We start from the raw sequence: 27,133 nt of genomic DNA on the forward strand, positions 1-27,133 counted from the left end.
GCTCCGCTTCCTTTTCGGTCGCCGGCGGGCGGGCCGGGGCTGCCTGCGCGGCCGCTGAGCGGAACGGAGGCGCTGCGCGACGTGGCCGTCGCCGCCCATCGCAGGTAGGAGCCCACGTCCTTCGCACGGTGCTCGCGTTCCGCTCCCGGGCCGGGGATTCCTGCCCTGGCGGCAGCACGGCGCTCCCCTGCCCGGACGGCCGGTCCGGTGCTGGCCGCCTGCCCTCGCTCCCTATTTCCACTGTGGGTACAACTTTCTCCGGCCCTGCCCCTGCTCTCTGCCTCCGCTCCCTGCCCCCTTCCTCTCTGCCCCGCCGGCAGCGTGTCCTCGGCCGGCTCTCCGGACCCCGCCACGGGCTCTCTCCTGGGGAAGGGGCGGGGGGGACGGGGAGGGCTGGGGGGTTCCGGCCACCGGAGTTGAGTGTCCCGCCCAGGTGAGAACAACGAGCCGCTTCTTCCATAGGCAGCCTTTTATTGCTGAAATAAAGCACAAAGCTCTGCCTTTTCAGCGGTCTCTCTGCTTTCTCTCGCGTGGTGGGGTCGTGGGCGCTGCTGACAGGTGAGGTGCAGCACTGTAAGCTGCGTTACAGCACGCCGTGCCGAGCTGATGGGGCACAGTGCATGTCCGAGCCGCATGTTTGCTTTCACTTTGGGTTTCTGAGGCTTTAAAGTAGGAAAAATCTCAGTTATGTGATGTGGGTGCTGCTGTATCTCCAGCTCTGCTGAACGCCTGAGCCATTGGCAGGCTGTGTTACTTGGTTCACTCATTCCATTTTCTCACCTTTAATAGTGTGATTGTGTGCTTTAAGTGATAGTAATGGCTCCTGACCTCTGCAAAATATTTGCATTTCGTTATCTATCCGTGTATGTAAGGGATATGGGAGTACCTTTACAATACTGCATGTCTTGTCATGCCATGCTCACCTGGAACCTATAGTAATCTTCGCAGGTGTGCATAGCTGGCAGCTCCTATTCATCTAATATATGCTTGATCCTGGTATCCTAATAGGAGAACAGTATAAGAAGAAACCAAACCCGCAGGAGGAACAGCTGTTTAATGTATGTACACGACTGTCTTGTTTTAAAGCCTGTGAGGTAGGCAAGGTGTGACTGCAGATCTGCCACCCCTCTGGGCCCAACCAGAGGGCAGTCCTGTTCAGCAGCACTCGTGGGTCTGTTGGTTGTATCTGTGCAAAACAGGTTTTGTAACTTGCTTTGAGGCTGATGCATGCTCTTCCCACGTTAACAGCTTGGTGTGTTGTGTGTTAACATCTCCCGGCCTAGGTATGGAGGAGGTGCCTGCTTTGTGGCAGGCCATTCTTCCGACTGTGACCCTGTCACAGTGAGTAAGTGAAGAGGGCATAGCTAAATAACAGTTGCCTTGCAGTGCCCACAAATTGCTGCCTAGCCTCTCTAGATGCAGCCCGAGTGGTTCAGGGTGTGCAGGCTCTACTTATAAAGAGAATGTTTTCAGAACTGCCAGAAAAGGGTCATAGCACAGAAAGAGTTTGATAATTCAATGGAATTTTAGCAAGCTGATGTTTAAAATGTGCTCTTCCTGCTGGGTATTTTGTTTCTGGTTATGTTCAGAATGCCAGCATAGCATATAGGAGAGGGACTTGTTCTGTAAGGCCATGAGATGAATCATACTGTGTAAGTTGAAAAAATACTTCATTGATTATAGGTTATTTTGTAGCGTAAAATTAGGTGTCTGTAAGATGAATGTCTGGCAGACATGGGGAATTTGCTGTTTAAGATTCAAGTTGTTCAAGTAGAAGTGACATGTATGTTCAGTTTTGAGCTTCTTCACAAAAATCTGTTAAGGAAGTGGAGGATTTAAGGTGTAATTACTATAGACATGCATGTTTGCTCAGCCAGTGGCTTGCTGTTTGAACCTGTGGCAATCACTTCGCTATCAACAGCACTGGAATTACTGTGATTGTTTTATGGCTTAGAATGATTTTGCTTTCCCAGGGCTTGTTAATAAACCGTTTTACTTCAAGAAAAATGTTATCAGCAATAGTGTCAGGAATCTTACCCTCTTAAGTGAGGCTTCATGGGATGTTTGGGCAAATCTAACAGCCTGCTTCCTGCTGCTCCAGAAAGTTGCCTGCTCACTGGCAGCTGTATATTCATTAATTCCCTTTTACTTGGTTAGCCTTCTTCATCAGAGAGCAAAATCTCATGATGTATGCTGGAAGACAGGTGGGCCCAGCCTATCTCCTAAAGTTCACATTTTGTAGTGCTATTCAGACCTGATGCCTGCTGATGTGATAGGGGTGAGGTGAAAACTTGCTGCTTGCACTTCACTTTCTGTACACCGTAGTTTTCCATTTGGACGTTGTAACATTTATAAATGATATCTAGGGGATCTGGCTCCCAGCTTGATCTTTTGAAGGGTTGTGTCTAACTATGAATCCAAGTAGAGCCTTGTCTTGTTTTTCCTAATGATACATGGGCCCCAAGAGGACTTAGACTTTATTTTAAGAAAGAAAAAAATGATCTTGTTCTGTGTCATTTATGTCTCTAATTCTGCCCTTTATTAGCCAGTGTGCCTTTTGAGTAATTTTATCTTCATTTGCAAACAGAGCAACTTAACTTTATATAGTTCATGTTGGAGCTCGGTACCAAGAGGATATGGATGAGATTTTGTAGAAGAGGGAAGCAGCCTTGAAGGCTACTAGGATGGAGGGGGCTGCTGAAGTGAACCGTCCCTTGCATTTAATTGGCAGAGCTGTTGATTCAGTTTTAATGGCAAAAGTTTGCATTGTGTTTATATGTCCAAAACAACAATAGTTCTCTTGAGAGTCCGTTTAAAACTATTTTGACATTAACAGGCTTCAGGGAACTTACCCTCTTTTTGTGGCTGTTTGACTTTATTCCCTTCTGCTCTTTCAACAACAGCAGGAGAGACCTTTTTCTCAATCTACTGTGATATCACCAGTTAGCTGACTCAACACTTCACAAACATTTAAGCTGGTGAAAGCTCCTACTCCTGACATTGGAGAGCTTCTGACCTGCTCCTGGGCACTTATTTTGGCTTCTGTATCAGTGCTAGAGAAAGCACATGCTCTCTGTCAATGTACTAGTAACAGTTAGGATCTGCAGAATTAAACTACGTTGTGCTCTTACTTAAATGCCAGTTTGCTACTGTGTTACAGGAGAAAATGCCTGCCTTTCTAAAAAGTAAGAGATGTGCATAAAAAGTGATGTAGAAAGGGTGACTGTCATTCAGCTGAAAGCACTGCAGCCCATAAATTTCTTTCAAGCCTTTGTGTGAGGACCAGAAAGGGTTTAACTTTAGTACTGGCTTCTGAAAGGGATGATTTTCTCCTAATAAAAGCCCAAATAGCAAGTGAGGATCTTGGCTAGGTGATCTTGGGGCAGAGGAGCATTGGTATCACCCTAATGGGGATGAGCATCTCCAGACAGTGCTCCATCCGAAGGATGGTGATTTAGTGGACATGTGGGTTGATGGTTGGACTTGATTATCTTAAAGGTCTTTTCCAGCTATAATGATGCTGTGGTTCTATGGCTGGTGTGCTCAGAGCTGGTAGCTGGAAGGTTGTACCCAGTCAGAAGGTTGGTTATAGATTTTGGTTCTGATACTTTTGTGCTCAGAAAACAGTCTAGAGATGCAGTATTCCTTGCTGTCTCTGTGTATCTTCCATAGAAAGGAGTGAGTCACTAGAGCTATAAAGGAGTTCCTCTCCATTTCTGAGTGTTTTCCACCCCATCCTTTACAAGTGGTTCACTGGTGGCATGGACCAGGAGCACAAAGTCCCCTGTACCTCAGGAGTCTTGTGATTCAGAGCTTGTCATGCAGAGTGGTGGTGATTAGTTACTGACAGCAGTCTGATATCTGCAATAGTCCTGGTCCTGTTGTGCTGCCCCTTCTTCCCAGAGCTGGTGTGTGATGATGTCCCCGCAGGTTCTCTCTGCAGCTGATGGGACACAGCAAAGGACTGAAGCCAGTGCTGCTGTGCCTGGCAGATGAGAATGGCCTCAGTGGTGTAGCGAGGAATCCTCTGCCCCTTCGAGGAAGAGGAAGGAGAGATACCAACAGTGTTTGTGAGCAGCGGCTGTCACTGTGGAGTGCTTTCCTCCGAGATGCATCCCAGCTTCCTACTGAGATCAGCGTGCTGCTGCACAAAGGTTAAAGCTCTTCGCCCACATATAGCCTCCTCGGTTCATGCTGACCTTTTGTTAAAGAAGCTTAAACGATTAGTAGTATTTTTTTTTTCCCCCCTCCTCTTGTCTGTGTTGGTGTCCCTTGCTGCTCTCAGTACCCATAATACTGTCTGCCTTTCGGAATCTCTCAGAACTCCCTGCGTGGCTGTGCAGTGTCAGCGTGCAGTTCTGTGGTGAGGTCAGTGTGGCATTCTGTGCAACGTATGAATCTCAATCGTGAGGTGATGAAACCATTCTGACATCTTAGAGTTGCTATGTAGAATATGGTTGTACTTGTGTGAATAGTAATGTGGAGCGGTAGCTCAATCATTCTGCAGTGAACTTGGACCTGTAGAGGAAATGTTTGTAATGCTCTTTTTCTGTTCTGCTTTTATGATGCCTCTATTTAAAACAGGCCTCAGGGTGAAGTGGTGGCATGCTCTAAGCAAATTTCTGCGGTGTCATACATGATTGTATCAAGTCGCAGCATTTACTTTTACGTTAACTGTTTCTCAGACCTATAACCTTTCTTTTTGGTAGCTCTGTTGAGAATTGCTGTAAAGAAGAGAGTAAGCTGCGTGACAGCAGTGCATTATTCTGCTATGTTTTTTATTGACAGGAAGATGTGGAGGCTGTTGTACATTTGAAACGCATACAGTATTGGGGTAGCCATTGGTCTCCAGTTAGACCTTGTGATCTGGCAGGTAGATACGTTACACGTCCGTTTATTGCTGGTTTGGAAAGATTACACAGAAATCTGGAAATGGTAATAGTTGCAGCAGTGTTTCAGTTACAGAGTAGTTGGATCATCTTGTGAGAGGTAACAATGTTTAAACTCACCTGCTCTGTTGTAACTCTTCTGGGACTTAACTACTGCTGTAGGATAAAGCTAGAAGTGTAAGGGGTGGATGAGGTTTGCTATTTGACCTCAATAATTTTATCTATCTGAATTTATCTCTGTAATTTTATTCAATCCTGTGAAATGCTTAAGGCTAAGATTCTCTGTAATAGGTCCATCAGTAGCTATAGACACTTGGCTTTGTTGCATTTAAATAACCTGGATTTTCAGGGATCACAACTGAAAGCTTGTTTAAAAACAAACAATAACAACAACAACAAAAAATGGATCAGTGAACTTCATGTAATACAATAGAAGAGTTCTCAAGGTATATGGATTGAGAAGAGTTAATTGTTAATGCTCTGGAAACAGATTGTTCTGTGGCCCTTTTATTAAAAGGTATGTAAATGGAGTTTCATTCTTAGTGGGAAGAACCCACCTTAGCATTTTTATCTCGGGCTTCCAAGGATTCAGGAGGATTTTCCTGTTTGTGAGGCTTGAAGCATGTGTGTTGCCTAAGGTGGAAGTGCTGGGTTGATGATCAGCAAGCTCCTGCTGCTGGCAGTAACTGGACGCCTCCTTTGGGAAATGTCTGTTTTGCGCATCAGGTATCAAACCACTCTTGCAGAGTCATGTTTCTTCTCAGATGTATTTCCTTTCTTAGAAGTGAAACCACGCACCAGTATGAGCAAGGTAGGCAGTTCTGCTACAGCTGCACATCCTGTTTTTAATTTTGGAGTAAGGTCTGGCTTCATCTGCTCAAGGCGTCTGAATTTCATCGGGCAGATATAAAACCAAATCTCATTTTAACAACCAAAGGTTTAAGGTCTAGTTGAGTGTTGTCAGAATACCAAGCTGAATACAGTTCAGGTGGCGTCATTCTTGTAGGATCAGTTGTCCCTAAAATGTTCTGTGTAGACAAACCTTCAGCCACTGTGTAAAGCTTTGTCATAGCCACAGGGTAATTGTAGGATGTAACTGCTGAGGTGAGAGGCTTATTAGAAGGCACAAATGGTGCACGATCACACAATAAAAATAAAAATACAGTAGCTACCTTTTTAAAGATAATTCTTTTCTATGTCTATTCAGTTCAGTTTAAAATTAAATACATTTTGTTAAGGTGGTGAAAATCTACTGCTAGTCTAGCAGAAAGATAAGCAGTCATCTTGTTAGGAAAATGCATCTTGTATTTAAATGAATCGTATTAGCAGCTTAGATTACTACTCTAGGTTAGACTTGGAATGATTTCAATATCTCGGCTGTCTGGTTCATGGGATACAGTAATTCAGGTTGACACAATCACTGGTTTAAAACCAGAGCTCAGGTAAATATAGCTAAAGCCAACCCTGTAATACATGATTCAATTCATAAACTCAGGTAGAAAACTACTATTGCTGTGAACTGCTTGAAAACAACAGGCAGGAATATCTATCATAAGGAGCTGTGTTAAAAGTTTGCTTTACTGGTTGAGCTTTACTGGGTATGAAAGTGTCAGATGGCATTTTTCTGTGCTGTTTTTTTCTGACTGGAGGAAAAAAACCATCTGTGGATCACTGAGGAAGGCAGTCTGTGCTGCCAAAAGCAAACAGTATCCTAATATCCTAATCCAGTTGTGACTCAGAAATAAAAATAACAGCTCATCTTTTTTTTTTTTTTTTCTTCCCTAATAATCAATCTTGATTGTTTATCTAATTGTATTCCTGTGAACTTGGTAATACTATAGATAACATTGGTATATGCCTGATAATGCTATGCATAAGAACAGATACAGTAGATAAAAACAGGAGTAACAGTATTTGACAGTTTTCAAAAGTGTTTGTTTAGGTGAGGGGAAAATTTCCTCCTGAATTTAATTCGTAGAATGATATATCATAGAATCATGCAATGGCCTGGGTTGAAAAGGACCACAGTGATCATCTAGTTTCAACCTCCCTGCTATGTGCAGGGTTGCCAACCACAAGACCAGGCTGCCCAGAGCCACATCCAGCCTGGCCTTGAATGCCTCCAGGGATGGGGCATCCGCAACCTCCTTGGGCAACCTGTTCCAGTGCATCACCACCCCGAGTGAAAAACTTCCTCCTAATATCTAACATAAGCCTCCCCTATCTCAATTTAAAACCATTTCCCCCTTGTCCTATCGCTATCCACCCTTGCATGCAGTTGTTGTCCCTCCTGTTTATACGCTCCATTCAAATATTGGGAGTCCACAGTGAGGTTTCCCCGGAACTCTCAAGGCATCTCAGGCTGACGCAGGTTTAGTATTAATTACCTGGTTGCAGGTTTGTATGTAGTAGGGTAGAAATAAGGGATTACTACTGAAGGAGGTGCTGACTTGCACCTTGCAGACTGCTGCCAAGGTTATGAGGCTTCTTGTTTTTCCCAAGTTCTATGGTGATTTACATCCTTCTGTTCCTTTCTTGTTGAATCTTGTGGATGGGACCATTTAAAATATATGTATTTTTTTATTTTGGTTGTTGAAGTTACAAATGGGTAAAAAGCAGTCAGTGGATATTAAGAACAGTCCAGCTCAGCAACATTTAAAACAGTTTTCCTATTACATCTTGGTGGTAAGGGACCAGGGGTGTCTGTTGCATGCTCTCTTCACCTCCAACCTGCATTGCAAAGCGAACCTGATTCTTTTAGCCCTTTGATTGTTGGGTTATATAATTGTTGTCTAGATTGTTCCATTGGGGATTATGCTTTAAGATAGATTTAGGAAAAAAAACACACACAGGATCTCAGTGAAGATTCTAGATGACTTGTAGACACAGCACAATAATTGCTTTTTGCTTTGCATGCAGCAGTCCTCTTGATACAGTTCACAGTACAGCTCATAATGAGCAGTTCCCTTTTTGCAGTGGTACCACATCATTGACCCTAACATTAGAGAGCTGCTGGATGCTCAGATCCTTTTCTGCACTGCTGCCACTTGTTTTGCTGCACTTGATGTCCTTTTAGAAGTTTATTGCTTTCTGCTTTGTTAAATATTGCTGCTTAATTTTTTTTTGCACCTTTTTGTATCCTGACCTTCCTAGATTAGTAACTTATCTTGACCTTCTAAATTCTTGCTTCTCATCTCTGTTTGTTTTTGTTCTCCTGTTTCATAAATGCTATCTAAATGCGTTATCGAATTGCTGATAGAAGTACTGTTATCCTGAGGAAATGGGAATGCTAATTTAAGTGTTTTCTGTTACCCATAAAAACATTTATTACAACTCTGTTTGAAAACAAACAAACAAAAAGACTTAAAGCTCTGGCCACCTGCAATTTATTGATGGCTTTAAAACCAAGTAGGGCAGAGTCTGTGGTCAAATGAGTTGTGTCACAGAGCACCTGTCTTTGGGCAGGAGCATTGAACCAGGTGGACAGAGAACTGACCACAATAGGTTGAATTCCTCTCAGTACAGGAAGCTGAGCTTCGTTCAGCATTGTGGGAGTGACGGTCTTAACAAAAGCATTTGTGTGCCTATATGTGTGCTTGTGTTTTAATGGCTACCATATTTAAAACAATTTCCTCTTGTACTTTGATTCAAGGAAACAAATGACTTGATGGGTATCAAATCAACTACCTGAACTCAGGAATACCCCAATCTTAGCATATTAGGTAATTCAGAACATCTAATAGAATCTGATGATTGGTTATTTGTTTGTTTTGGCAGGAGTATAGGCTTATTGTTTTCTAGATGAAGTTATAATGTAATGTTCCTTTGTGAAGTTTTGGCAGAGTTTCCTCAAGAGTGACAGATAACTTCTGAAAGCACATATCTGATATTGTATAGTTTGAAGCTAGTATTACTATGTAAAAGAATATCTACAGCAGCCCTATGGATATATATTATGAGTTTGTCAGATTTTCGTTGTCGTTTCCACACAAGTTTATCAAAATGTGGAGCAACAAACCAGAAGTCCTCTGAACACTGAAACTGACTGAATGGTAAAACATGAAGGTGGCAAAGTGCTTCACTCTTTCTTTTTTTAATCTCCTGTTTTTTGGTTTGTTTCTTCTACTACTTTTATGTTAAGCTATGCATAGTATTTGGGGCTGCTACTTGGAAAGGCTTTGACACTTAAAATCACAGCATCTAGAAGTTGCTCCTGCCTCAGGGTATAATGCAGTGCACAAAGATGGGTGGAGGAGAAATACGCAACCAGTAAATTCAGTTCCCAGCTGTCTTTCCACCTATTCATTCCCCAGTACTTTGCAGACAGAACAAATGGCTCTTTTCTGCATGGGTGGGTGTGAAGCTTCATGCAGTGATCTGGGCAGTGCCATGATGGCATAACTTCTTGGTTTTTCCAGTTCAATGAACTTTCTGTCTTCTGCTTTCTGTTCTGAAGGAGTTGTCACTCAATGTGTGCCACTGGCTGTAGTGAAGGAAGGCTTCCTACTTGGCTGCTGTTTTTCTGCTACTTTTTTTTTTTTTTCCTATGAGTAGATCAGATTCTGCCACTTTGGAGAGAACTTCCTGTGTTGGTTTAACTAACAAAGCATTCTCTTCTTATCTTCCTGCTGTTCAGTGCTTCAGATTTAGGAACTGGATTGTTATAATCTTACTGAGTCAGCGTGGCTGAATAGCTGGTCTTGCCTGAAGGTTTATATCAAGACCCTACAAGAAAAATATCAACCATATACTGACACTACTGTGGTCTAACAGCCTGTAGACCACAACTTTTTATATTACTACACTCTTTGAAGCATTAAGGGTGTTTATATGTCTTCCTGAAGTTAAGCAGTTAATGGCCTGAACTTGTTGTCACTGATTCTTCTATAAATGTTGGCTTGTGTAAACTGGCTTTTACAGGCAATAGGAACCTCTCTTCAATAGATACAGTTGTGACGAGAAGATATGCCTGCACTGTTAGTGCTGGGTGGGATCAAAAGAAAAGGAAAACGTGGTCCTCAGGACTCATGAGAAATTGCACAGAGCTTCTTTTGGCAAAGTAGGAATGTTGGAATTTTAGTAGGCAATAGAGAATCTGCAGTGGTGCTCATCTTAAGGAAGAAAGCATGTGCCCAGTACAGAGATTTGACTGTACTATTTATGAGTAGAATTTCTTCTGACTATTAGAATGCCTTGGCTCTTGTCCATGGCAGATGTAAACCTGCAGTTCTTGTTCTTCCTCCTCGCATCGCATCCGGGAAATAATAAATTGCTTTTGCTTAAAGTGGAAGAAAACCAGTTTCTGAAAGCACTGCTTTGAGGTTCTTCTGTGGATGGGTTTTTATTTCAAGGCACTTGAAATGAAGAGTTTGTTGTTTTTTTTTTCACCATCCCACTTGTATTCTTTAAATGATGTACCTCTGAATACTACACCGAGAAAACAATCTGGGTGAAAACAAAATAATAATAATAAATCCATGGTTTTACAATCATGCACTATAATGCTTCCTCAGATCTACCTGCTTTTGACTTTGGGCTGTTGTTCACTTCTGTTGCGTATTTCACATGCTTTTCCTGGCCCCTGTGTCTGTAATGGGTTCTGCTTTACTCATCAACGTAGATCCTCTTAGTGGCTGCATCTCCTGGATTCTAGATGTGGTAAATATGAGCCTTGTTGTACTGCTAACAGAGGCAAATTACATTAACATCGTAATAAAATGATTGCTTATATTATCAGGCATTTGTAAGTCAAGAAGATATTTGGGTTGTAATGCTCATGTCCCTGCTCAGTTTCATTCTTGTTTTTCATGTTTTTAAGCTATCACAAATTAAGCTCTGTTAGAAATTTCTAATCCACTTTTATATCATGTCTAAATTTCAATTATGGAATCTATTAATGTTGCAGAGTGACAGTGAGTGTTCATAATGGCTAATGGACTGTTCTTTAATTAAAAATAACGTGGTAAGGTAATATTGTGTTGGGAAAGCACTTGGTGTTCATAAGTTAACTTGCACTTGGAAAGTTCTGTACATCATATGTCTGATTGCAACAAATGGTGGCTGGGGTCAGTGAGCATGGATGCTGAGGTGAAGGTATTCTGCAGTGGATCATAGTGATGGTGTGTTTAGAAAGAGTATTTAGGCACGTGAGTGATTGTAACTTACAGATACTGATGTAAGTAAAGGGAAAAGTTGTTGTTTATATTACGTTTTCCTCCCTGGCATGGATTCTGAGGACTGTCTGGGTTTTGGAGATGTATCAAATGGTTTGTGTTTCCTGAATTGCAATAATAGCTTTTCTAAAGATAGGTGGGTTTGGTTTGGTGGGGTTTTTTGTTGGTAGGTTTCAGAATTCCGGGGCAGGACTGCAGAACGTCGGGGATGTTGCAGCTTTTAATAGGTGGGTGTGAGTTGACTCCTTCAATTAAAATGATTCTTAGACGTGTTTAAGTTTAGCCTTGGTGTAGATAATCCAACAAGATCAGTGAATGCCAGTAGGTTTTTTTGCTTATTCAATGCAAGCATGCAGTAAAATGCAAATTAAATTCAGAAACAGATTTGATTTTTTATTTTTATTTTTTTTTTTTTCTTTTACTGTTCAGAAGGCCGTACTAACTACAGGCTGTTAGTTGTCTGAAGACCTCATATATATCTGAAAGCAACCAAGAGTTCTTTTCTTAGGATCATAAGAATAGAGGTAATAGTGTGCTACCTGAATTGCTTTGTTTCCAAGCAAAAATCTAACTTCAGTTAATTTAAAAACAAATTCTGTGCTTAACCTGCTTAAATATTGTAAAATGATCTGCTGTTTCTATTGGATTTATGGTACTTTGACAGTTAAGATGCCAGTGTTTGCCAGACCCGATTCATGGGATACCATGAGGGTGCCCAGGGGCTGCTCGTGGTCAACTGCTTTGCACTCCTTGAATGAGCAGTAAGAGGAGTCTTGGTGCCAGGCAACAGATACAGAGCTGATGTGGCCAAGGACTGTGCCACTGAACAGAGCCAGCAGAAGTGAAGCACTGGGAGCATCCCCACCTGTGAAGAGGTGTGGTGCCTTTAGGGGGGAGAGTGTGTGGAGGTTGTGGCACCTTTTGACTCTAAAGAAGAGCCTTTGAGGTTTTTGTGTGGCTTATGCAAATAGGCAGTGATTTTCAGTTTACTCTGAAATAGTTTGGGGATTGTTGCTTCTGCCACTGTGTGAATCTTCTTGATGCAGCTGTGGGTGAGAGATGTGTGGCATCCAAGATAGCTTGTTTCATAAAGTAGCAAAGGAAAGTGATACCATAGCAAGAGATCCATCTTGCATCTTCTTCCCTTTACTGTGCTACCTATTCAGGACAGTCATCATTACTGGCTGGAAATCAATGGTATTGCTACAGTTAACACATCATGAAGTTGCTTATTCGATTGCAGTTACAATTAATCCTTTCTTTCTTTTTTTCCCTCTCTAGGTGGCTTTTTTCTTTTTTTTTTTTTTTTTTTTCTTTTTTTAATGCAGTAGTGTCATTATTTGGCTGAAGACTAAACATGAGAATAGCAGGTAAGCACGCTCACTGAAATCAGACTTTTGTCCTTTGTGGAATAAGGTGTGGAAAGCTTTAACAAGCTGTGACAATATTGGAGGGTTTAAAAGTAAACATAAATGGAACAGCAACTCCTGTTCTGCCAGCTAAGTGAAACTTGTTTGAGAATTTGGGATGGTCTAAGAGGGAGCAGCTGGTTACAGACGCTTCAGCTTAGCTGTAGTGGCCACTTAACGTGCTGTGATGTGATCTTTCGCTACCAATCATGCAAGATGATGAAAGAACAAGGAAATGGTGAATTAATGGCTTCTTCTCTGCCCCATGCCACGACCAAAAAGTGCCATATACTTTTAAAATACAGTTGCTGAAACTTCCTGAATGGTTACAGAGAGTTTGAAAGCTGTAAAGCCTTTTATTAAAGATATTTCAGTACAGTGTTTGAGAAACTGATTTCATTAGGCAGAAGGTGTAGCAGTTATAAAAGTAAGATCTCATTGTATAATACTACAAGAGAATATTCCTTCAGGCACTTCACTTCAGTAGAATAGCCTGTACTTTTGTCAGCAGTCTTGACGTTCTGATGTCTTGCACTTTAATCAGAGCAACAATTAATGTTGCAGAGGGAACAGCTGTTGACTTCTCTAGGAGTCAGCAGCACCGTCTTTTCCAGGAGGGTTGCACTTTTAGCCTTATTGATAAATCAGTCTTTGTTTTGTTTTGTCAATACTGTTAAGGTGGTTGTTAGACAATGTATGTACGGAGCCTCAGTGAGTGTAACTGGGAGTGACCCATAAAAGCAAAACTGCTGAAGAACTGGGAGAATGATGTAATTTTTAAAGGATGAAAAATTGTCTGAAAAATTTCCAAGCCTTTTTAATTCCCTACTCCAGCCAATTACTTTTGTTACTAAGTCCTACAAACAAAAAGATACCACAGTGCATATAGAGTTATAACAGACATATTTGCTTCCATTCAAATACTGCAAGGATATTCAAGGAGATTTCTCACCTCCTTTAACTAAAGAGAGCACTTGAAATTCAGTTGAGAGGGACCAGAGGCAGGTGGGGGAGGTCTGCTTGTGTTCATACTCATTCATCTCGCACACTGCCTACAGAAACAAACTACTTTTCAAGTACCACTTTCCATATTCTGGTACCATCTTCTTGAGTAAAGTTACTTTGAAGTCCTTTTTTCTGCTTCTTGTACATGTGGATCATCTGTTTTCTGTAGCTTTTGCCTGTGGCTCGCTTTCCTTCAAATCTTTGGAGTTTTGTTATAATATTTTTAAATCCAGTTTGCATCTGTGTTTTCTTAGATAGCATAGATGTACTCTCACATGCAGTGGGAGATGAAGTCCAAACTGCAAGCCAACAAAAAAAGTCATATCTTTTTAATTTGTTTTCTTTTTTAGCCTCTGGAAAGATTAACATCTCTCATTCTTGTGAAGGCTGAGTAATCTGTCTATTTTAAGATCTTCTAAACAGCCCAGTTCAAGATTTGAAGGAATCCATAATCTTTTGTTCTGGAGGATTTTGGCTGGTTATCTGAGGAACAGAAGCATGCATAGTATTGCCCCTTCCAAACAATTATCCATACTGAGGTGACAGAGGAAGACAGGATGTTCATCAGATGCTTTCTCACTTAACTTCTGCTCTCAGACAGTCATTAACACACAGTAATCTGGGAGCAAAATATTCTGTAAAATCTATTGCTGAAAGTGGCAGGGTTCATGGTGGTACCATGAGTAGGTTTCCAGTTCAGATTTAAGTTGCTGTGGTTGTAGGCTTCTGCTTTTATTTCTTCATTTTTTCTTAGTAGGTGGCTTGACCTCTTAGTGCTTGCCTTAATTAGGCTTGTTAAAACTTTAAGCTACCTGAGTCCATAGCATATTAAAAGTGGGAAAGGTGAGATACTGCTTTTCACTACTTTTTAACTTAGAACTTTAATGTTTTCTTACTCTCATTGAAGACCAGAAGTTTAATTTCTTTTAATGCAATGCTCAGACCTGACTGGCTAAAGCAGCCAAGCAATAGTATATCAAGAGATCCATAATCCCTCAGTCTAGTTATACATTAAAACAGAGGTATCTTAATCTGAGGTAAAAGGCAGAAAGGGAATATTTATAAACAGTGAGAAATGTGTACACATGGCTAAGAACAGGGAAATGAGGTTGGAGAGAGCGCAACTTTCCACTTTGGACAGCAGCCACTTAAAGTCAGCTTAGTTCACCTTGTTGAGCTGGGTTTTCATACAAAAAAAGTCTGTGGTTTCTCTTCGTTGCCGAGGTTGGTGAACTTTGATGTCAGGCAACATGTCATGAAACACAGAGAAAGAACAAGGTGAGATTTCATGTCTGAGAGCAGGGGGTGTTTGGTATAGCAGTCCAGCAGAGTGGCTCAGTTGCATACTACATTATAATTCTCATTTCTTGCAGATTACTTCTGCATGGAAAGTTTCTGAATTCAATATCCTAACATCCTGTCACTTTGTACACATTTCTCATGTAGATAATTTTGATAATCTTACAGTTAACCTTTAAGATAATTTTTTTTTCTCTATTTCTGAACAGGTGCTGCGAAGTTGATAGTAGTCATAGCAATATTTTTATTGACGTTTTATGTCATATCTCAAGTGTTTGAAATAAAAATGGAAGCAAACTTAGGACACATATTTGGTAAGTTGTAACTATTTTCTGCTGACTCCTGTTAATATTTGTTTGAGCCATAATCAATAATACAATATTCGTTTGCTGTAAGCTTGAGTTAAGCTTTTAAACTTAAGAGTTTTAATATGTTTTAACATTTTCCATATTAGATATTTAACCTTCTTAATTGGTTTAATCCTCTTCCAACTATGTATAAACTCTTACCTATTTTTTCTGTTCAGTCTGGCAGTTAAGAAATCATATTTTTGGTGGATTTCTTCCTTGCATAGGTACACTACCATGTGCAATAAGCAGAACATTTCAGATGTGATGAGTTCTATGCAGGAAAAAGAAATTACCAGCTTAGATGATCTGAAGTTCAGTGTATATTTTTTTGGCCAACTTAACCTTGAAAGGGGCTTTTAATTAGGAAAACCCAGCTTTAGGTATATATATATATGTATGGTTCCTGTTGCTGAACTCTGCATTGCTAAGGTGTGAGCACACATCTGAACCAGTCACCAGGGTCATCACTGACAACTATTGAAGAGATGCAGTTGATGTTAAGTATTTCATTGCTTTTCTCATTCCCTGAAATGGAGTAATGAATGATTGGCTACTGATACACCCAAGTTGCAGAATTCTGGTGTTAGGTAAATGGAATTCCATCCTGGTGAAGGTTCTGATTTGTAGTAATTATTTTTGGGTAGATAAAGTTGGGTTGAAAGAAATGAACTAATTTCACTGCAATGCCCACAGCTCCATGGATCCTTGGTTGTTTTGAGTTCGAATTTCTGTGGTTCTTAATTTACGAGTCACTGATTAAAATAAAGGTAGAACTTCTAAATATGGTTCCTGATGATATGGCTTTCATTTTTCTACCACGTGAAGATTGTTTTACAGTGGAACATTATGCTCAAGTGTATTTGATACTCATTTCAAAAAGATTATTTTTATAGAGGTACAGAAAGTTGTTAAATTTATGGGGTATTTTATTGCAGATGACATTTCAGTAGTAATGTCTTGTAAAATCTTCTTTTTTGCATTTTAGCTAGATCAGCGTTGGATGCAGCTGCACGCTGTGAGTATTCATATGTGTTACTGCTGTCACTTTCTTTCACTAATAGCATAAAGAATGTTGGATTTTTCATAGTTAATAAAGTCTTAATCACAATGTAAATGCAATCAAGCTAGTTTTCCTGCTTTCCTGATTTTCCTTAATTCACGGTTTTCTCTGAAATCCAGTTTTATTTCCTTTTGAAAGCTACAAAACCTCCAAGATACAAATGTGGGATCTCTAAAGCTTGTCCTGAAAAGCATTTTGCATTCAAAATGGCAAGTGGAGCAGCAAACGTAGTTGGACCTAAAATTTGCGTAGAAGATAATGTGTAAGTATTTTTTTGCCTGTTGTCTAAGTACCTTTTTCAACTGTTGTCTTGGACTCCTTTGCACACTAAATCAGTAACCTGATGTTTCTTTAAGCTTTGGTTTGCCTACAGTATGACAACATGGAAAAGCTATATTGCGTCATAACTTAATCACTGATGAAACACGTAATACTCTGCAGTAAGTGTTGAAATCTATGCTATTTTAATATGTATAAGGTAGCCTGCACTTAAAAATAGTTACTTATCAAATAGTTAGATTTTTTTTGAAGATGAGTATAGTTTTACCACTAAGGAACTTGCGTCCCTAATTGTAATTCATTAAAGAACTGTATTTTAAGTACTTACTATTGATACTCTTAATTGAAAGTCATTAGCTAAAACTATCATGGAATTTTATTTTGTACGGCATCTTTTAAACCATCTGTTTTTATGGTACCCATGGTAGAGCACATTTTCCACTTCTCTTTAATGGATATCTTCAAAAGGAAAAGTATTTTAATTATCAGTAGTTACTGTTGTCACAATTAAACAAAGTCAATAAAATGAGAATTTAACTATAAAAACACTTAAGAGCTTCAAGATCTTTTCCACCCTCTAGTCCCACTACAAAACTACGTCCCTTAGTGCAGTGCCCATACATCTCTTAAGTCCCTCTAGGGATAGGGATTCCACTGTGTCAGTGGGCATCCCATTAAAAAGCTTGACAGCCATCTTGCTGGGAGAATTCTTCCTAATGTTCTGTCTAAGCCTCTCCTCTGTTTTCTTGTGTCTTCTAACTTCTGAAGAAAGAAACTAACACACTCACTGCAACCTGCTTTCATAGCAGTGAAATCTCTCCCGAGCCTCATCTTCTCCAGACTAAAGAACCTCATTTCCCTCAACAAACTACTCCAGTTTTTGCGCCCCTGCTCTTTTAAGTGGTGTGTCTGAGATGTCAGTGCAAATTCTAGAGCAAATCACAGCTTTTCTGTGAATAGTGTAAACCCATGCAATTTAGATCAAAATACTGATCCTATTTATTGCAACACCTGTAAGTATTGTTTTATATCTTTGTTACTTTTTCCCTAATTAAAGGAATATTGTAACATTAGTTGCATGTGAGCTAAACGAGAAGATGACAGGCATTGCTTCTAGCATTTAAGCTGTAGTCAAGTTAAAATGGGAGCTTCTTTCCTTACAGTGAAACTCATGCAGTGTCTTCTCTTTGCGTTACTAGTTAAAACTTGAGTGCCATTCAGATGTTAATGCATTTCTGTACAAGGCTGACTTAAACGAAGCTTTTCTGTTTGTGTGGAACTCCATTTACAGTGGTGCGTTACTGTGCAGTACATGTGCAAAATGAGCACGAACTCACGCTTAGTGCATACTAAGTAAAAGCTGCTAGGTTCTGCTGCTCTTAGCATTGATTCCCTTTATGACCTTGGACAGTCCTACCCAATGTCTCTGCAGAGATATTTTTGTTCATGTTACAAGGCTTGCCAGCATCTCAGCATGATTGCTAGGAAGCATCTTATCTGAAAATAGTTGGGGTGATTCACTGATGAAAAATTCTGAGTTCAAGTAAGATTTTAACTAAAGAATGGTAGCCTTTTCAAATGCCCTGCTTACTAAGGGGGGAGAGGTTGTGGTTCATGTCCAAAAAAACAAACAAACAAAACCCCAACAGCTGCAAACTGGTGGATATTTCACTGAAGAAAGCAATGAAAGGAAAGCAGTAGCTGGCAAGGAAATCATTTAATATTATTGTACAGCTTTGTGCATAACTGTTGGAGCCTTAAGTTCTGTCTCAGTTGGAAAAAAAACCTTTGCTAATTACTTCTGGGGAATAAGATTTTTAATGTCTATTGAAGTGTACACCAAAAACTTCGATTAATTTAATATGATCTTCTGCTTTGTTCATAATATATAATTTCTTATTTGAAAGCTCACGTAATTTCTTGAATGTGATTTTTTTGTTTTTGAAGAATTCTAAAACTGATGAACTACTGCCCTCCTGTGATAGAACATTCACATTACACCCAGTAGTATTTCTGACAGCACAGACGTTATCTTAGGTGTGTAAAGTAATATCTCAGAACTGTGAAGAAATCTATTTCCTTCTTGATGGATCTTATAACAATGTTTTTTTGATCTCTCTCATGCAAGATGTGTTTTTTCTAGTTAATTCACAATAGCTGAGCTTAACTTAAAGTTATTCTTTGCATCTCCAAGACAAGGAAACAGGAAGATGGCTTCATAAATTGTCATAATATTTACAGTGTGAGTTTTTCCTTTATGTTAAACGAGACTGTTGTTTGATTTATGACAGAACTGCAATGCTTTATAGAAGTTTGATTATAGTACTGCTCTTCTATATGGGAAGTATGCAATCTGGATTAGAAAACATAGTATAGTGCTCAAAATATGAACTATTGTGGTTGCTGCTTAACAGGCTTAGAAGCAGTGGAGTTGTACTTCTTTACCAGCTGTGCTTCTTTACTCCTGCATGTAGTTTTTCTTCTACTACTAAGAAACCTGTTCCATATTTGTGCTGCAGTAACCTCAGAACAGAATGATAGTCTGCACTACTTTAATAACAGTTATTTCTGCCATTTATGTTTGCAGGATATTTTCTTCTCTGAAGTCAGTTATAGCTTTAATTATATGTGTGACTTTTCAGCATCTAATCACCCCCGTATTGGATATTTTTTTTTAGTGGTGTTTATTTGTGGAGAATTTAGTAGTTAGAAATAAAGGAAATTCTTATTGTTAAATTCAAGTCCCCTAAATCTTACACAAGCATCCAGAAGTTCGCTGTTTTTGTTTGATTGTTTTCAATCTTTATTTGTCATGTGCTTCTGTTGCTTAGACTTTTTGCCTAGACGTGATCTGAAAATGATGTGGTCACAGAAGTAATGTTCCTCCAGGTGCTGAATGGATTTAGAAAGAATTCCAGAAGCCCAACTAGAAATTCCCTATTAAACAGAACTGAATTCTGTATTTTAGCAGAAAATTGCAAGTCCTCTGTCTCTCAAAGTTATTAAATTAGTTTCATTTCTATTCAAATAAAGTTTTTTTTGGTAGGGGGTTAACAGAAGAATACAGAACATTTCACCTCTGAATGGTACTTCTTTAGATAAGTCACTATATTGTGAGTTACTGTTAACTCATAGTCTTTCATTTAAGTGCCAATGATGGTATCCAAAAAGAAGGCTGTCATGTTTTTTCTGACAAAGCAATTCTTGTTTCTAGCTTGTGACTATTATGGGGGAGCTGTTGTTGCAGCTGTGTGTGCAAGGATGTTTCATTCTGAAACGTCACTTAGGACAGAAGAAATTACCTGAAAAAGTTCTGTCGATAACAATTTGTACAGGGTTGCAGCCCCTCAGAAAAACCTGGAGAAGTTGAAAACAACCTTGGTCACAGTGGAATTAGAAATGAAGAGATGTGCACCTCTATTTTTGTTGACAGTGCTTTCTTAAAGCTGAGCAGAAAACTTCTTTGTTGTCTTCATACAACTTCAGTCCTTGTTTCTGTTTCTCCTTGTTTATGTTAATACTTTGTCTCTCAGCTTTGAAATAGTAGTGCTGGGAAATGCAGGGTCTGTGGGTAGAACAGAGATCGCCGTGTGGTGCCAGTGAGAAGGAATGAGCTGGTTTTGTAAGTTTCTTCACATTGGAGTGATGTACCTACCATGGCCCACAGCAGCACAGCACTGTAGCTGAACAGTCTTGATGTTGCCCTTAGCTCTGCTTTACGGCTCTGAACAGCCTACATTTCACAGTGTATCAGTACTTTCCAAGCTCCTTTGCTGCTTTAAGTTTGGCCAAGTAATTGCTGTCATAGATTGTGGTGATTTTGTTGGGATGTTCAATTCTACTTCAAGGTTACATTCAATTTTTGTTTAAAGTCCTGTAACTGTATTTGCTGTTTGTGTTTTACTTTTCTGCTACTTTTATCTATCATAGGAAACTAATTTGCCTTGACTTTCTTGCTTAGTACCATGTTCCACAATACTACAACACTCAGTTTAAATACTTTGATTCAGGTTTTAAACTCATTAACACATTTTTTGCTTACAAAAAAGCTTAATATGTTGGCTATGTGACTGTACTAAGCCCTTCAAATAGTTCTTTGTTCCATGCTTTTTAACTGCAAGGAATTTTCTCAACTACATTAATAGCACTTTATTATTGGTGGCATTTTTAATATACACATAATTAGAGCATTTAATCATCATCTTTCTGTAGAAAATGGATACAATTAGGGATATCAGACCTACTGTTCCCAAATCAGTGGTGCCATAAGGGCACATAGGAGATTTTGCTTTAAATACTCATAGAAATGCGGTGCTCTTCTACAACCTGATCATATTTTTAAAAACAATGTGAAATAATTCATTTTACATCAGAAAACAGTTCTATTACAAATTAAATTGTGTATTTTGTTTCAGATTAATGAGTGGAGTTAAAAATAATGTTGGCAGAGGAATAAATGTGGCCTTGGTCAATGGTGAGTGACTTTCTAAGCAAGCAGTGTCTGCACTTTCAAATTCTTCCTGAAGTTTTAAGTTTGCTAAGATGGTGAAAAGTAAACTAGAGAAGAAAAGGAAGTACTCAGTGTATTCATACTGAGTTAATCTCAGATTTTGGCACTTCAACGTTTTTGTTGAATACTGTTGTATTCATTGTATACTGTTTGAAAGCAGAAAAACTTGATGCATTTTTTTTCCCTACAAATGTAGAATTCCATGATGGTTATCTCAGTGATGTATCAGGTAACTTCCTGATATGTATAGGAGATGGCAGAATTGCTGTCTCTTGATTTTGTGTATTGCCACTGTAAAATTCTCTACACCAAATTCTTCTGTTTTCAGTGAAATCCAGTTAGCAATTTTATTACTGCATGAAAGGAACCATTCCTTACTCACTAGTCTGAAATCAGTATATTCTATTAGTCTGCATTTGTAGATCTTGTCTGTGGGTACATCCATATAATATGTATTCAGGAATGTTAATTCCATTAAAAATAAACAGATTCACCTGTGTGCCAGCTTAGAGACTAAACATCAGTACTGACAGATTTCTCCTTAACATGTAGGAAGCAATTCTTTGTAGTGCTGAGGCAGCACTTTATCATTTTGCTGCAATGTAAATACATGTTATTTTTGGGTTGCACTCAGGTTTCTATAATCTAATGCGTGACTTGAACAATACCTAATCCTGTTTTGCTTTCTTCTATTGTCTTAGTCAAAACCAAACCACCTTGTTTTGTCTTACGTAACCCCAGTCTTTCTCATTTTCTGAATTTTATATAAATGTATCAATCAAAAATGAAACTCTACCTTCCATCAAATATTTCCTTTGTAGACAGGAAAAATACTAATGTATGTGTACCAGCCACTTCCTTCTCTATTTGTACCAGAAGTTAAAATCAACTAGAAATTCCCAATATGTAGCAAAACTTGACGAGTAGTTTTGATTTTTCTTGCTTCCTCTGCAGTAAAGCAACCTATAACTGTGCTGTCTTTCGCTTTTTATCCTACAAAAAGAACCTAAAAAAGTAAATTCCCATGAATTTGTAAAAACGTTTCTTTTCCTTCAGGTAAAACAGGAGAACCGTTAGACACTAAATTCTTTGACATGTGGGGAGGAGGTAGGTGGAGTTCGTTTAGCTGGTTAGAGAAACAATCTGCTTCTGTGTTTGCATGCTTGTTCTCTTTAGTTCTGTTTACTGTGGTGTGTTGAGCCTTACCTCTGCATTTGTAATTGTGAGGAGGGTGCAACTTCAGATAAACACACATAGTTGGGGGTGTGAGAGAGGAGAAGGGGACTACTCAGGAGAATAAGCATGTACAACTAGCAGTCATCTTTATATGGACAAAACCATTTCTATAAAATGAGAGTTCATTCTTATGCTTCTTTACCTTCCTCTTACTTAAGATCTATGTATAAATTTGAGTATACTTATAAGTATTTTAAAAAGTCTGATGTTACAGATGTTTAAATATATTCTGATTTGCTTATTATAAAGGTTTTGTTTTCTCTCTTTTCAGATGTGGCACCATTTATTGAATTTCTTAAATCCATACAGGATGGAACCATTGTGCTGATGGGAACATACGATGATGGAGCAACCAAGTATGTCATTGATTTATGCAGGAAACATTAATTAAAAGCAATATTTAAAGTTTTAATCACAACCACTTCTGATAAACTTCTGTTCTTCCAAGACAGGGTATTTGAAACTATACTTTCAGTAAATCAGTTTAATAACGCTAATGTTATTTGGAGATGATGAGGATCAAATCTATCTTATGCTGTTGAGTTTAGGTATGTCCAGGCATATGGCTGTGAGAAGATACCCTCTGATCAAAACTAATCTGTTCCATCCTGCACTTTCCTCAGAACAGCTCTTAAGACGTGGTTTGGCAGTTCAGTTTTGCGGAGACCATTCCCATTAGGTCTTGCACATACCCCTCCTTTTCTAAGGTCTGAGAGTTTTTATTAGCGTGAACCTCAAACTTCTTTGGGTGTTCCACTGTAAGCTGTTCAGCCTATCAATATAAACATAGTTTAAGGAGTTTTAGTGTTCTTTTTGCAGTATTTTCCAACCTCCTCAACTTTGATAATCTTTAATAGGTACTGAAATTACTGTAGGAATTTGTGTTGTCATTAGTTACTTAAGTCACACTATCAGAAGGATTTTTAATAGAGAAAATTAAGGTTTTTCTATTTTCATCCATTATTTTAACATTACTTACACTTATATTGTGTACTTTTTTCCTTCTGGTACAATTTTAATATCCTGTCAGTATTCTGATGTAGAAATAGCTTTCCTATGGCAAAGTCCTGACTTTACAATACACAGTATTTTCAGTAGCTGTTTGAAAGTGGCTGTACTTCAACTGCCTTAGGGAGATGAAAGCAATGTAGTGTCTCCTTATCAGAATGCTAGATCTCCTAACTGTTGTTCTTCAGCATTTAGATAAGTAGTCAGGCTTTTTTAATCGTGTCTTTGCTGCTGTTTTCTAAAACTAAACAGAAATGTGAGTTTGGTGCGTTTGTGCTGACAGCCAAGAACTACTCATTAGTGGTATTGCAACATTAGCCAAAAAGTTGTGGTTGCTGCTTTATAGTATCCAAAAGTGCCAAATTGCTTGAAAGCAACTTAAAAGTGAAGAACCGTCATGTTCAAAACATAAAAATATTCTTATTGTGAGTGTTTTGGTGGTGTTGGGTTTTTTTCTTCTTGCTTTTAATATAAGCTGTCTTAATGTTTTGGGAACTTGGAGTGTGGGTGGTGCAAATAGCCTCCAAAGTAAATTACTTAATCATTTCTATCATTTTGGTTAAGGTGAGTCATACAACCGTATCTCATTAAGTAGAAATAATGAGCTGTTGTACTGAGATCCTGTCTCTTACAAAATCATTTTCTTCATTAAAATTATCCTATATGGACCTATGGGCACTGAACCGTGCTGCGGGGACTGCAGTTCTCACTTCTGAGTTAATTGATCTGAGCAGACAAGAACTTTTGTGTATTTAGGTCATTCTTTTAACCTAAGAGAAGTATTTAGGCTTCAACTTGAGTCTTTAAATAATGGTTATGTTAAAGATAGACTTTTCTTAGTTGCTTAGGGAATTGCTAACATTATTTGAGTTATATATATAAATTCTCAAAAGATGGGGTTCTTAGTGGTTTTATACTATTTGCTGCAGATAATATCAAAGAGCAGAGCTTATTAGGTCAGCTGATTACAGAAACTAGCCTTATCTGATTTTGAAAGATAGATCTTTCCTAATATTGACCGACTTAAATTGTATTTAATCAGATTGAAGCTGAATGGTGCATTGAACAATGAAAGCTTTGAGAATGTGTATTTTTTATTTTTTTTTCCCAAGGCTTAATGAGGAAGCACGGAAACTGATTGCTGAACTAGGAAGCACATCCATCACTAACCTTGGCTTTAGAGACAATTGGGTCTTCTGTGGAGGAAAAGGAATTAAAACTAAAAGTCCCTTTGAGCAGGTCTGTGACTTCTTATGTTCTGTAACTTATGTTATGTTCTACAACCTCAGCAGCTTCCATTAATGGAGACATAGCCTGTTTTATACCACGAGTTTACTCAGAATGGGTATCCACTGCAATAGTGGCACATGGTGTTATCTTCAGTTTTATTTCTTGTCTGTTCTTTCTTTAAATGTGCAGCGGGGTGATAAGTCTTACTTGGGTAGGTGTTAGTATCCCAGTAACCAGATGAATTACCTTAAGTGAATTCGGTGAAACTGAGAATTCAAAACTTAATGCTGAAGAGTCATATTTTGGGCCCACTAATCTCTGACAAACAGGTTGTTAAGGTGTTGGTTAAACTTACTTCTGTCAGGAATTTTTGCTGCCGTAGAAGAACTTGTGAAATAAAATACATTCCCATACTTAAGTAGCTGCAATTTAACATGTGTTGTTGTCTCCTTTAATTACCAGTAAAGGTAGCTTTGTACTTGGTGAGCAAGTGTGTAGGAATAGTGCAGAAGCAGTGGCAGACTCTTTAGGTAGTAATGCTTTGTCTGATAATAGAGAATGTTTTCTCTATTATGGCGTACTTGCTTTTAGCATACGCTTGCCTGAACAATTTACTGTACTGAGGATTTGTTATATTTGATGATCATTTAAAAAGCTCAAGAGGATACTACTGATGTCTTCTCTTTTTCTGTCATAATAAGAAGTGCCTTTCATGCTGTGACTTAAAGCAACATGGTAGAAGACTTCATATTAACAGTCAATATTTTCTATTTGCAGCATATAAAGAACAACAAGGACACCAACAAATACGAAGGCTGGCCAGAAGTTGTTGAGATGGAAGGTTGCATCCCTCAGAAGCAAGACTAAATCTACAGAAAAGGAAAGGAAGAAAATGCACTTTCTGCTATTATTAGGGAGAGGGCTATGAAGGAGACTGTACTGTAAATAATATTTTTAAAGCATGCAGCCATCCTGTCAGTGTGTGCATGAGCACTGACATCTTGAATATTGGGATTATTTATTGCTAACACACATACAGTCCTTTTTGTAAATATGTTCAAATTAAAAGGAACATCAAGTACTTTCTAAACAGATTTCTTAAAAGCACAGTATTTAGTTTGCCTATGGTGAGTATCTTGTAGACCGGCTGGCTAATAAATTGCATATGCCAATAATAAACAGATCTGGACAAATGTTGTACTGTCTTCTAACATTGCTGTGAGAATGTAACCTTTGTGGAAAACATAGAGATAAGTTAATAAAGAGCTTTAATTTTTTTTATCTTCTGCCTTTTTAATGGCAGCATCACTTTTTATTGAAGCTAATTTGGTTATTCTAATACCGAGTGCTAAAAAAATTTATTTTGTAGTCTCCCACCAAAACTGGATAATCTGCAAAGAAGGAAAACATGATAGTGAAATACAGATATACCATGAAAAGCACAATATAAGTTTTTTTTTTTTACTAAGGGAAGAGCAAAGTAAATGTGTAAATAGTGTATGTGATACTTAAAAGCAGCTTGGAAGGATTGTTGCTCAGCTTGAAAACTGTACTTCCTGTGTAGAAGAGACTCGGCATGTTAAACAACAGTACTCAAACAAGTGACTTGTTCATTTTTGTTTTGGTAACAAACAGTTTTTGTACTGCTGCTTAACCTCTGAGTCTACTTATGGCTATTCAGCCCTGTTGGCTAGTCACATAGTACATATGTGTGTGATGGGGTGCCTTCCTGCTGTAGTCGTAAACCTAGAAATAAATTTTCCATTGCAAAGAACCCAGGGGAGAGCATTCTGCCTTCTAGTAAGAGTTGTCCAGGGTACAGTATTATGAGTCTTTACTGCCTGTGTTACACCTAATGTGGGGTCATATGTGCTTACAGTGATAGTAGAGAAAGCATCGCATCTTTGGTTATGCAATCTATAGTATTCGATCTTAAGTGATGATGCATCTTCATTTTTTTTCAATGCAAAAAATTAAAGGACCAAGTTGAAGTGGCCTTATTCTTCAGCTCATGTCAGAGCTGTCAGAAAACATAGCTTCATTTTTATGTAGGGCCAGCTTGAACTTTCACTGAAAGCAAGTTAGCATGTTATAAATTAAATTGCTGGTATAGGAAAAAAAAAATAGGGGATGTTACAGAATTGATTGTAATCTCTTGGAGTTTTATGTCATGATTTCTAGTTTAATCTTCAGAAACTTCCAGCTAGTACCATGGGACTACAGCCACAAAGGATTTTTCAGGAACCCACAGTGTAAGTGGCACTCAAATGTTCCTATTGTTGATAGGTCTTCTGAAATGAACTCAATTGTGCACACTAAAAAACAAGTCAAGCAATATTGGGAATTGCTTCTCAAGTCAAATAACCTGTGATGTCAAACTAAGACTGGACTCTGAGCTGTTCTGTACGTTTAAGTAGTTTGTTAAATAATGTGGCTTTCCCTGAAGTTTAATGTCGAGCAGCAATAAAAGATCCTTATGTGGTGAAATTGTTTTTGTTAAATCTTTCAGATTCTCTTATTTAGGAGGACGTGTCAAAATCATATGTATCTTTTACATCAAATGAGTAAAACACCTCGTTTCTATCCATTCGATAATAAAAGTTATTTCATAACATCAGGTTATTGTGAAAAACTAATTGCAAAGTCCTGGAATTTTCACATGAATAAATTGTTATTTGTAAGTAA

General features: G+C 38.6%; 1 protein-coding gene across 5 annotated transcripts; it reads left to right on the top strand.

Moving 5' to 3' along the window:
* On the top strand, positions 1-27,133 carry FAM3C (FAM3 metabolism regulating signaling molecule C). Of its 5 annotated transcripts, XM_085525878.1 has the most exons (12): positions 1-104; positions 9,526-9,711; positions 11,492-11,586; positions 12,344-12,432; positions 14,985-15,089; positions 16,111-16,140; positions 16,324-16,447; positions 20,880-20,938; positions 22,031-22,081; positions 22,482-22,566; positions 24,331-24,457; positions 25,226-27,133. In XM_085525878.1, the coding sequence occupies exons 4-12, from the start codon at positions 12,420-12,422 to the stop codon at positions 25,313-25,315; spliced, it is 684 nt and encodes a 227-aa protein (XP_085382004.1). In that variant the 5' UTR covers positions 1-104; positions 9,526-9,711; positions 11,492-11,586; positions 12,344-12,419; the 3' UTR covers positions 25,316-27,133. The 5 variants fall into 5 exon arrangements, with proteins under 5 accessions (XP_085382004.1, XP_085382128.1, XP_015708286.1 ...); XM_085526002.1 differs by lacking the exon at positions 11,492-11,586 and having other exon boundaries at positions 1-433; XM_015852800.3 differs by lacking the exon at positions 11,492-11,586.

The sequence above is a fragment of the Coturnix japonica genome, chromosome 1 (genome assembly GCF_054131305.1).
Source record: "Coturnix japonica strain WE chromosome 1, WE-NBRP24, whole genome shotgun sequence".
Taxonomy (NCBI): Eukaryota; Metazoa; Chordata; class Aves; order Galliformes; family Phasianidae; genus Coturnix; species Coturnix japonica.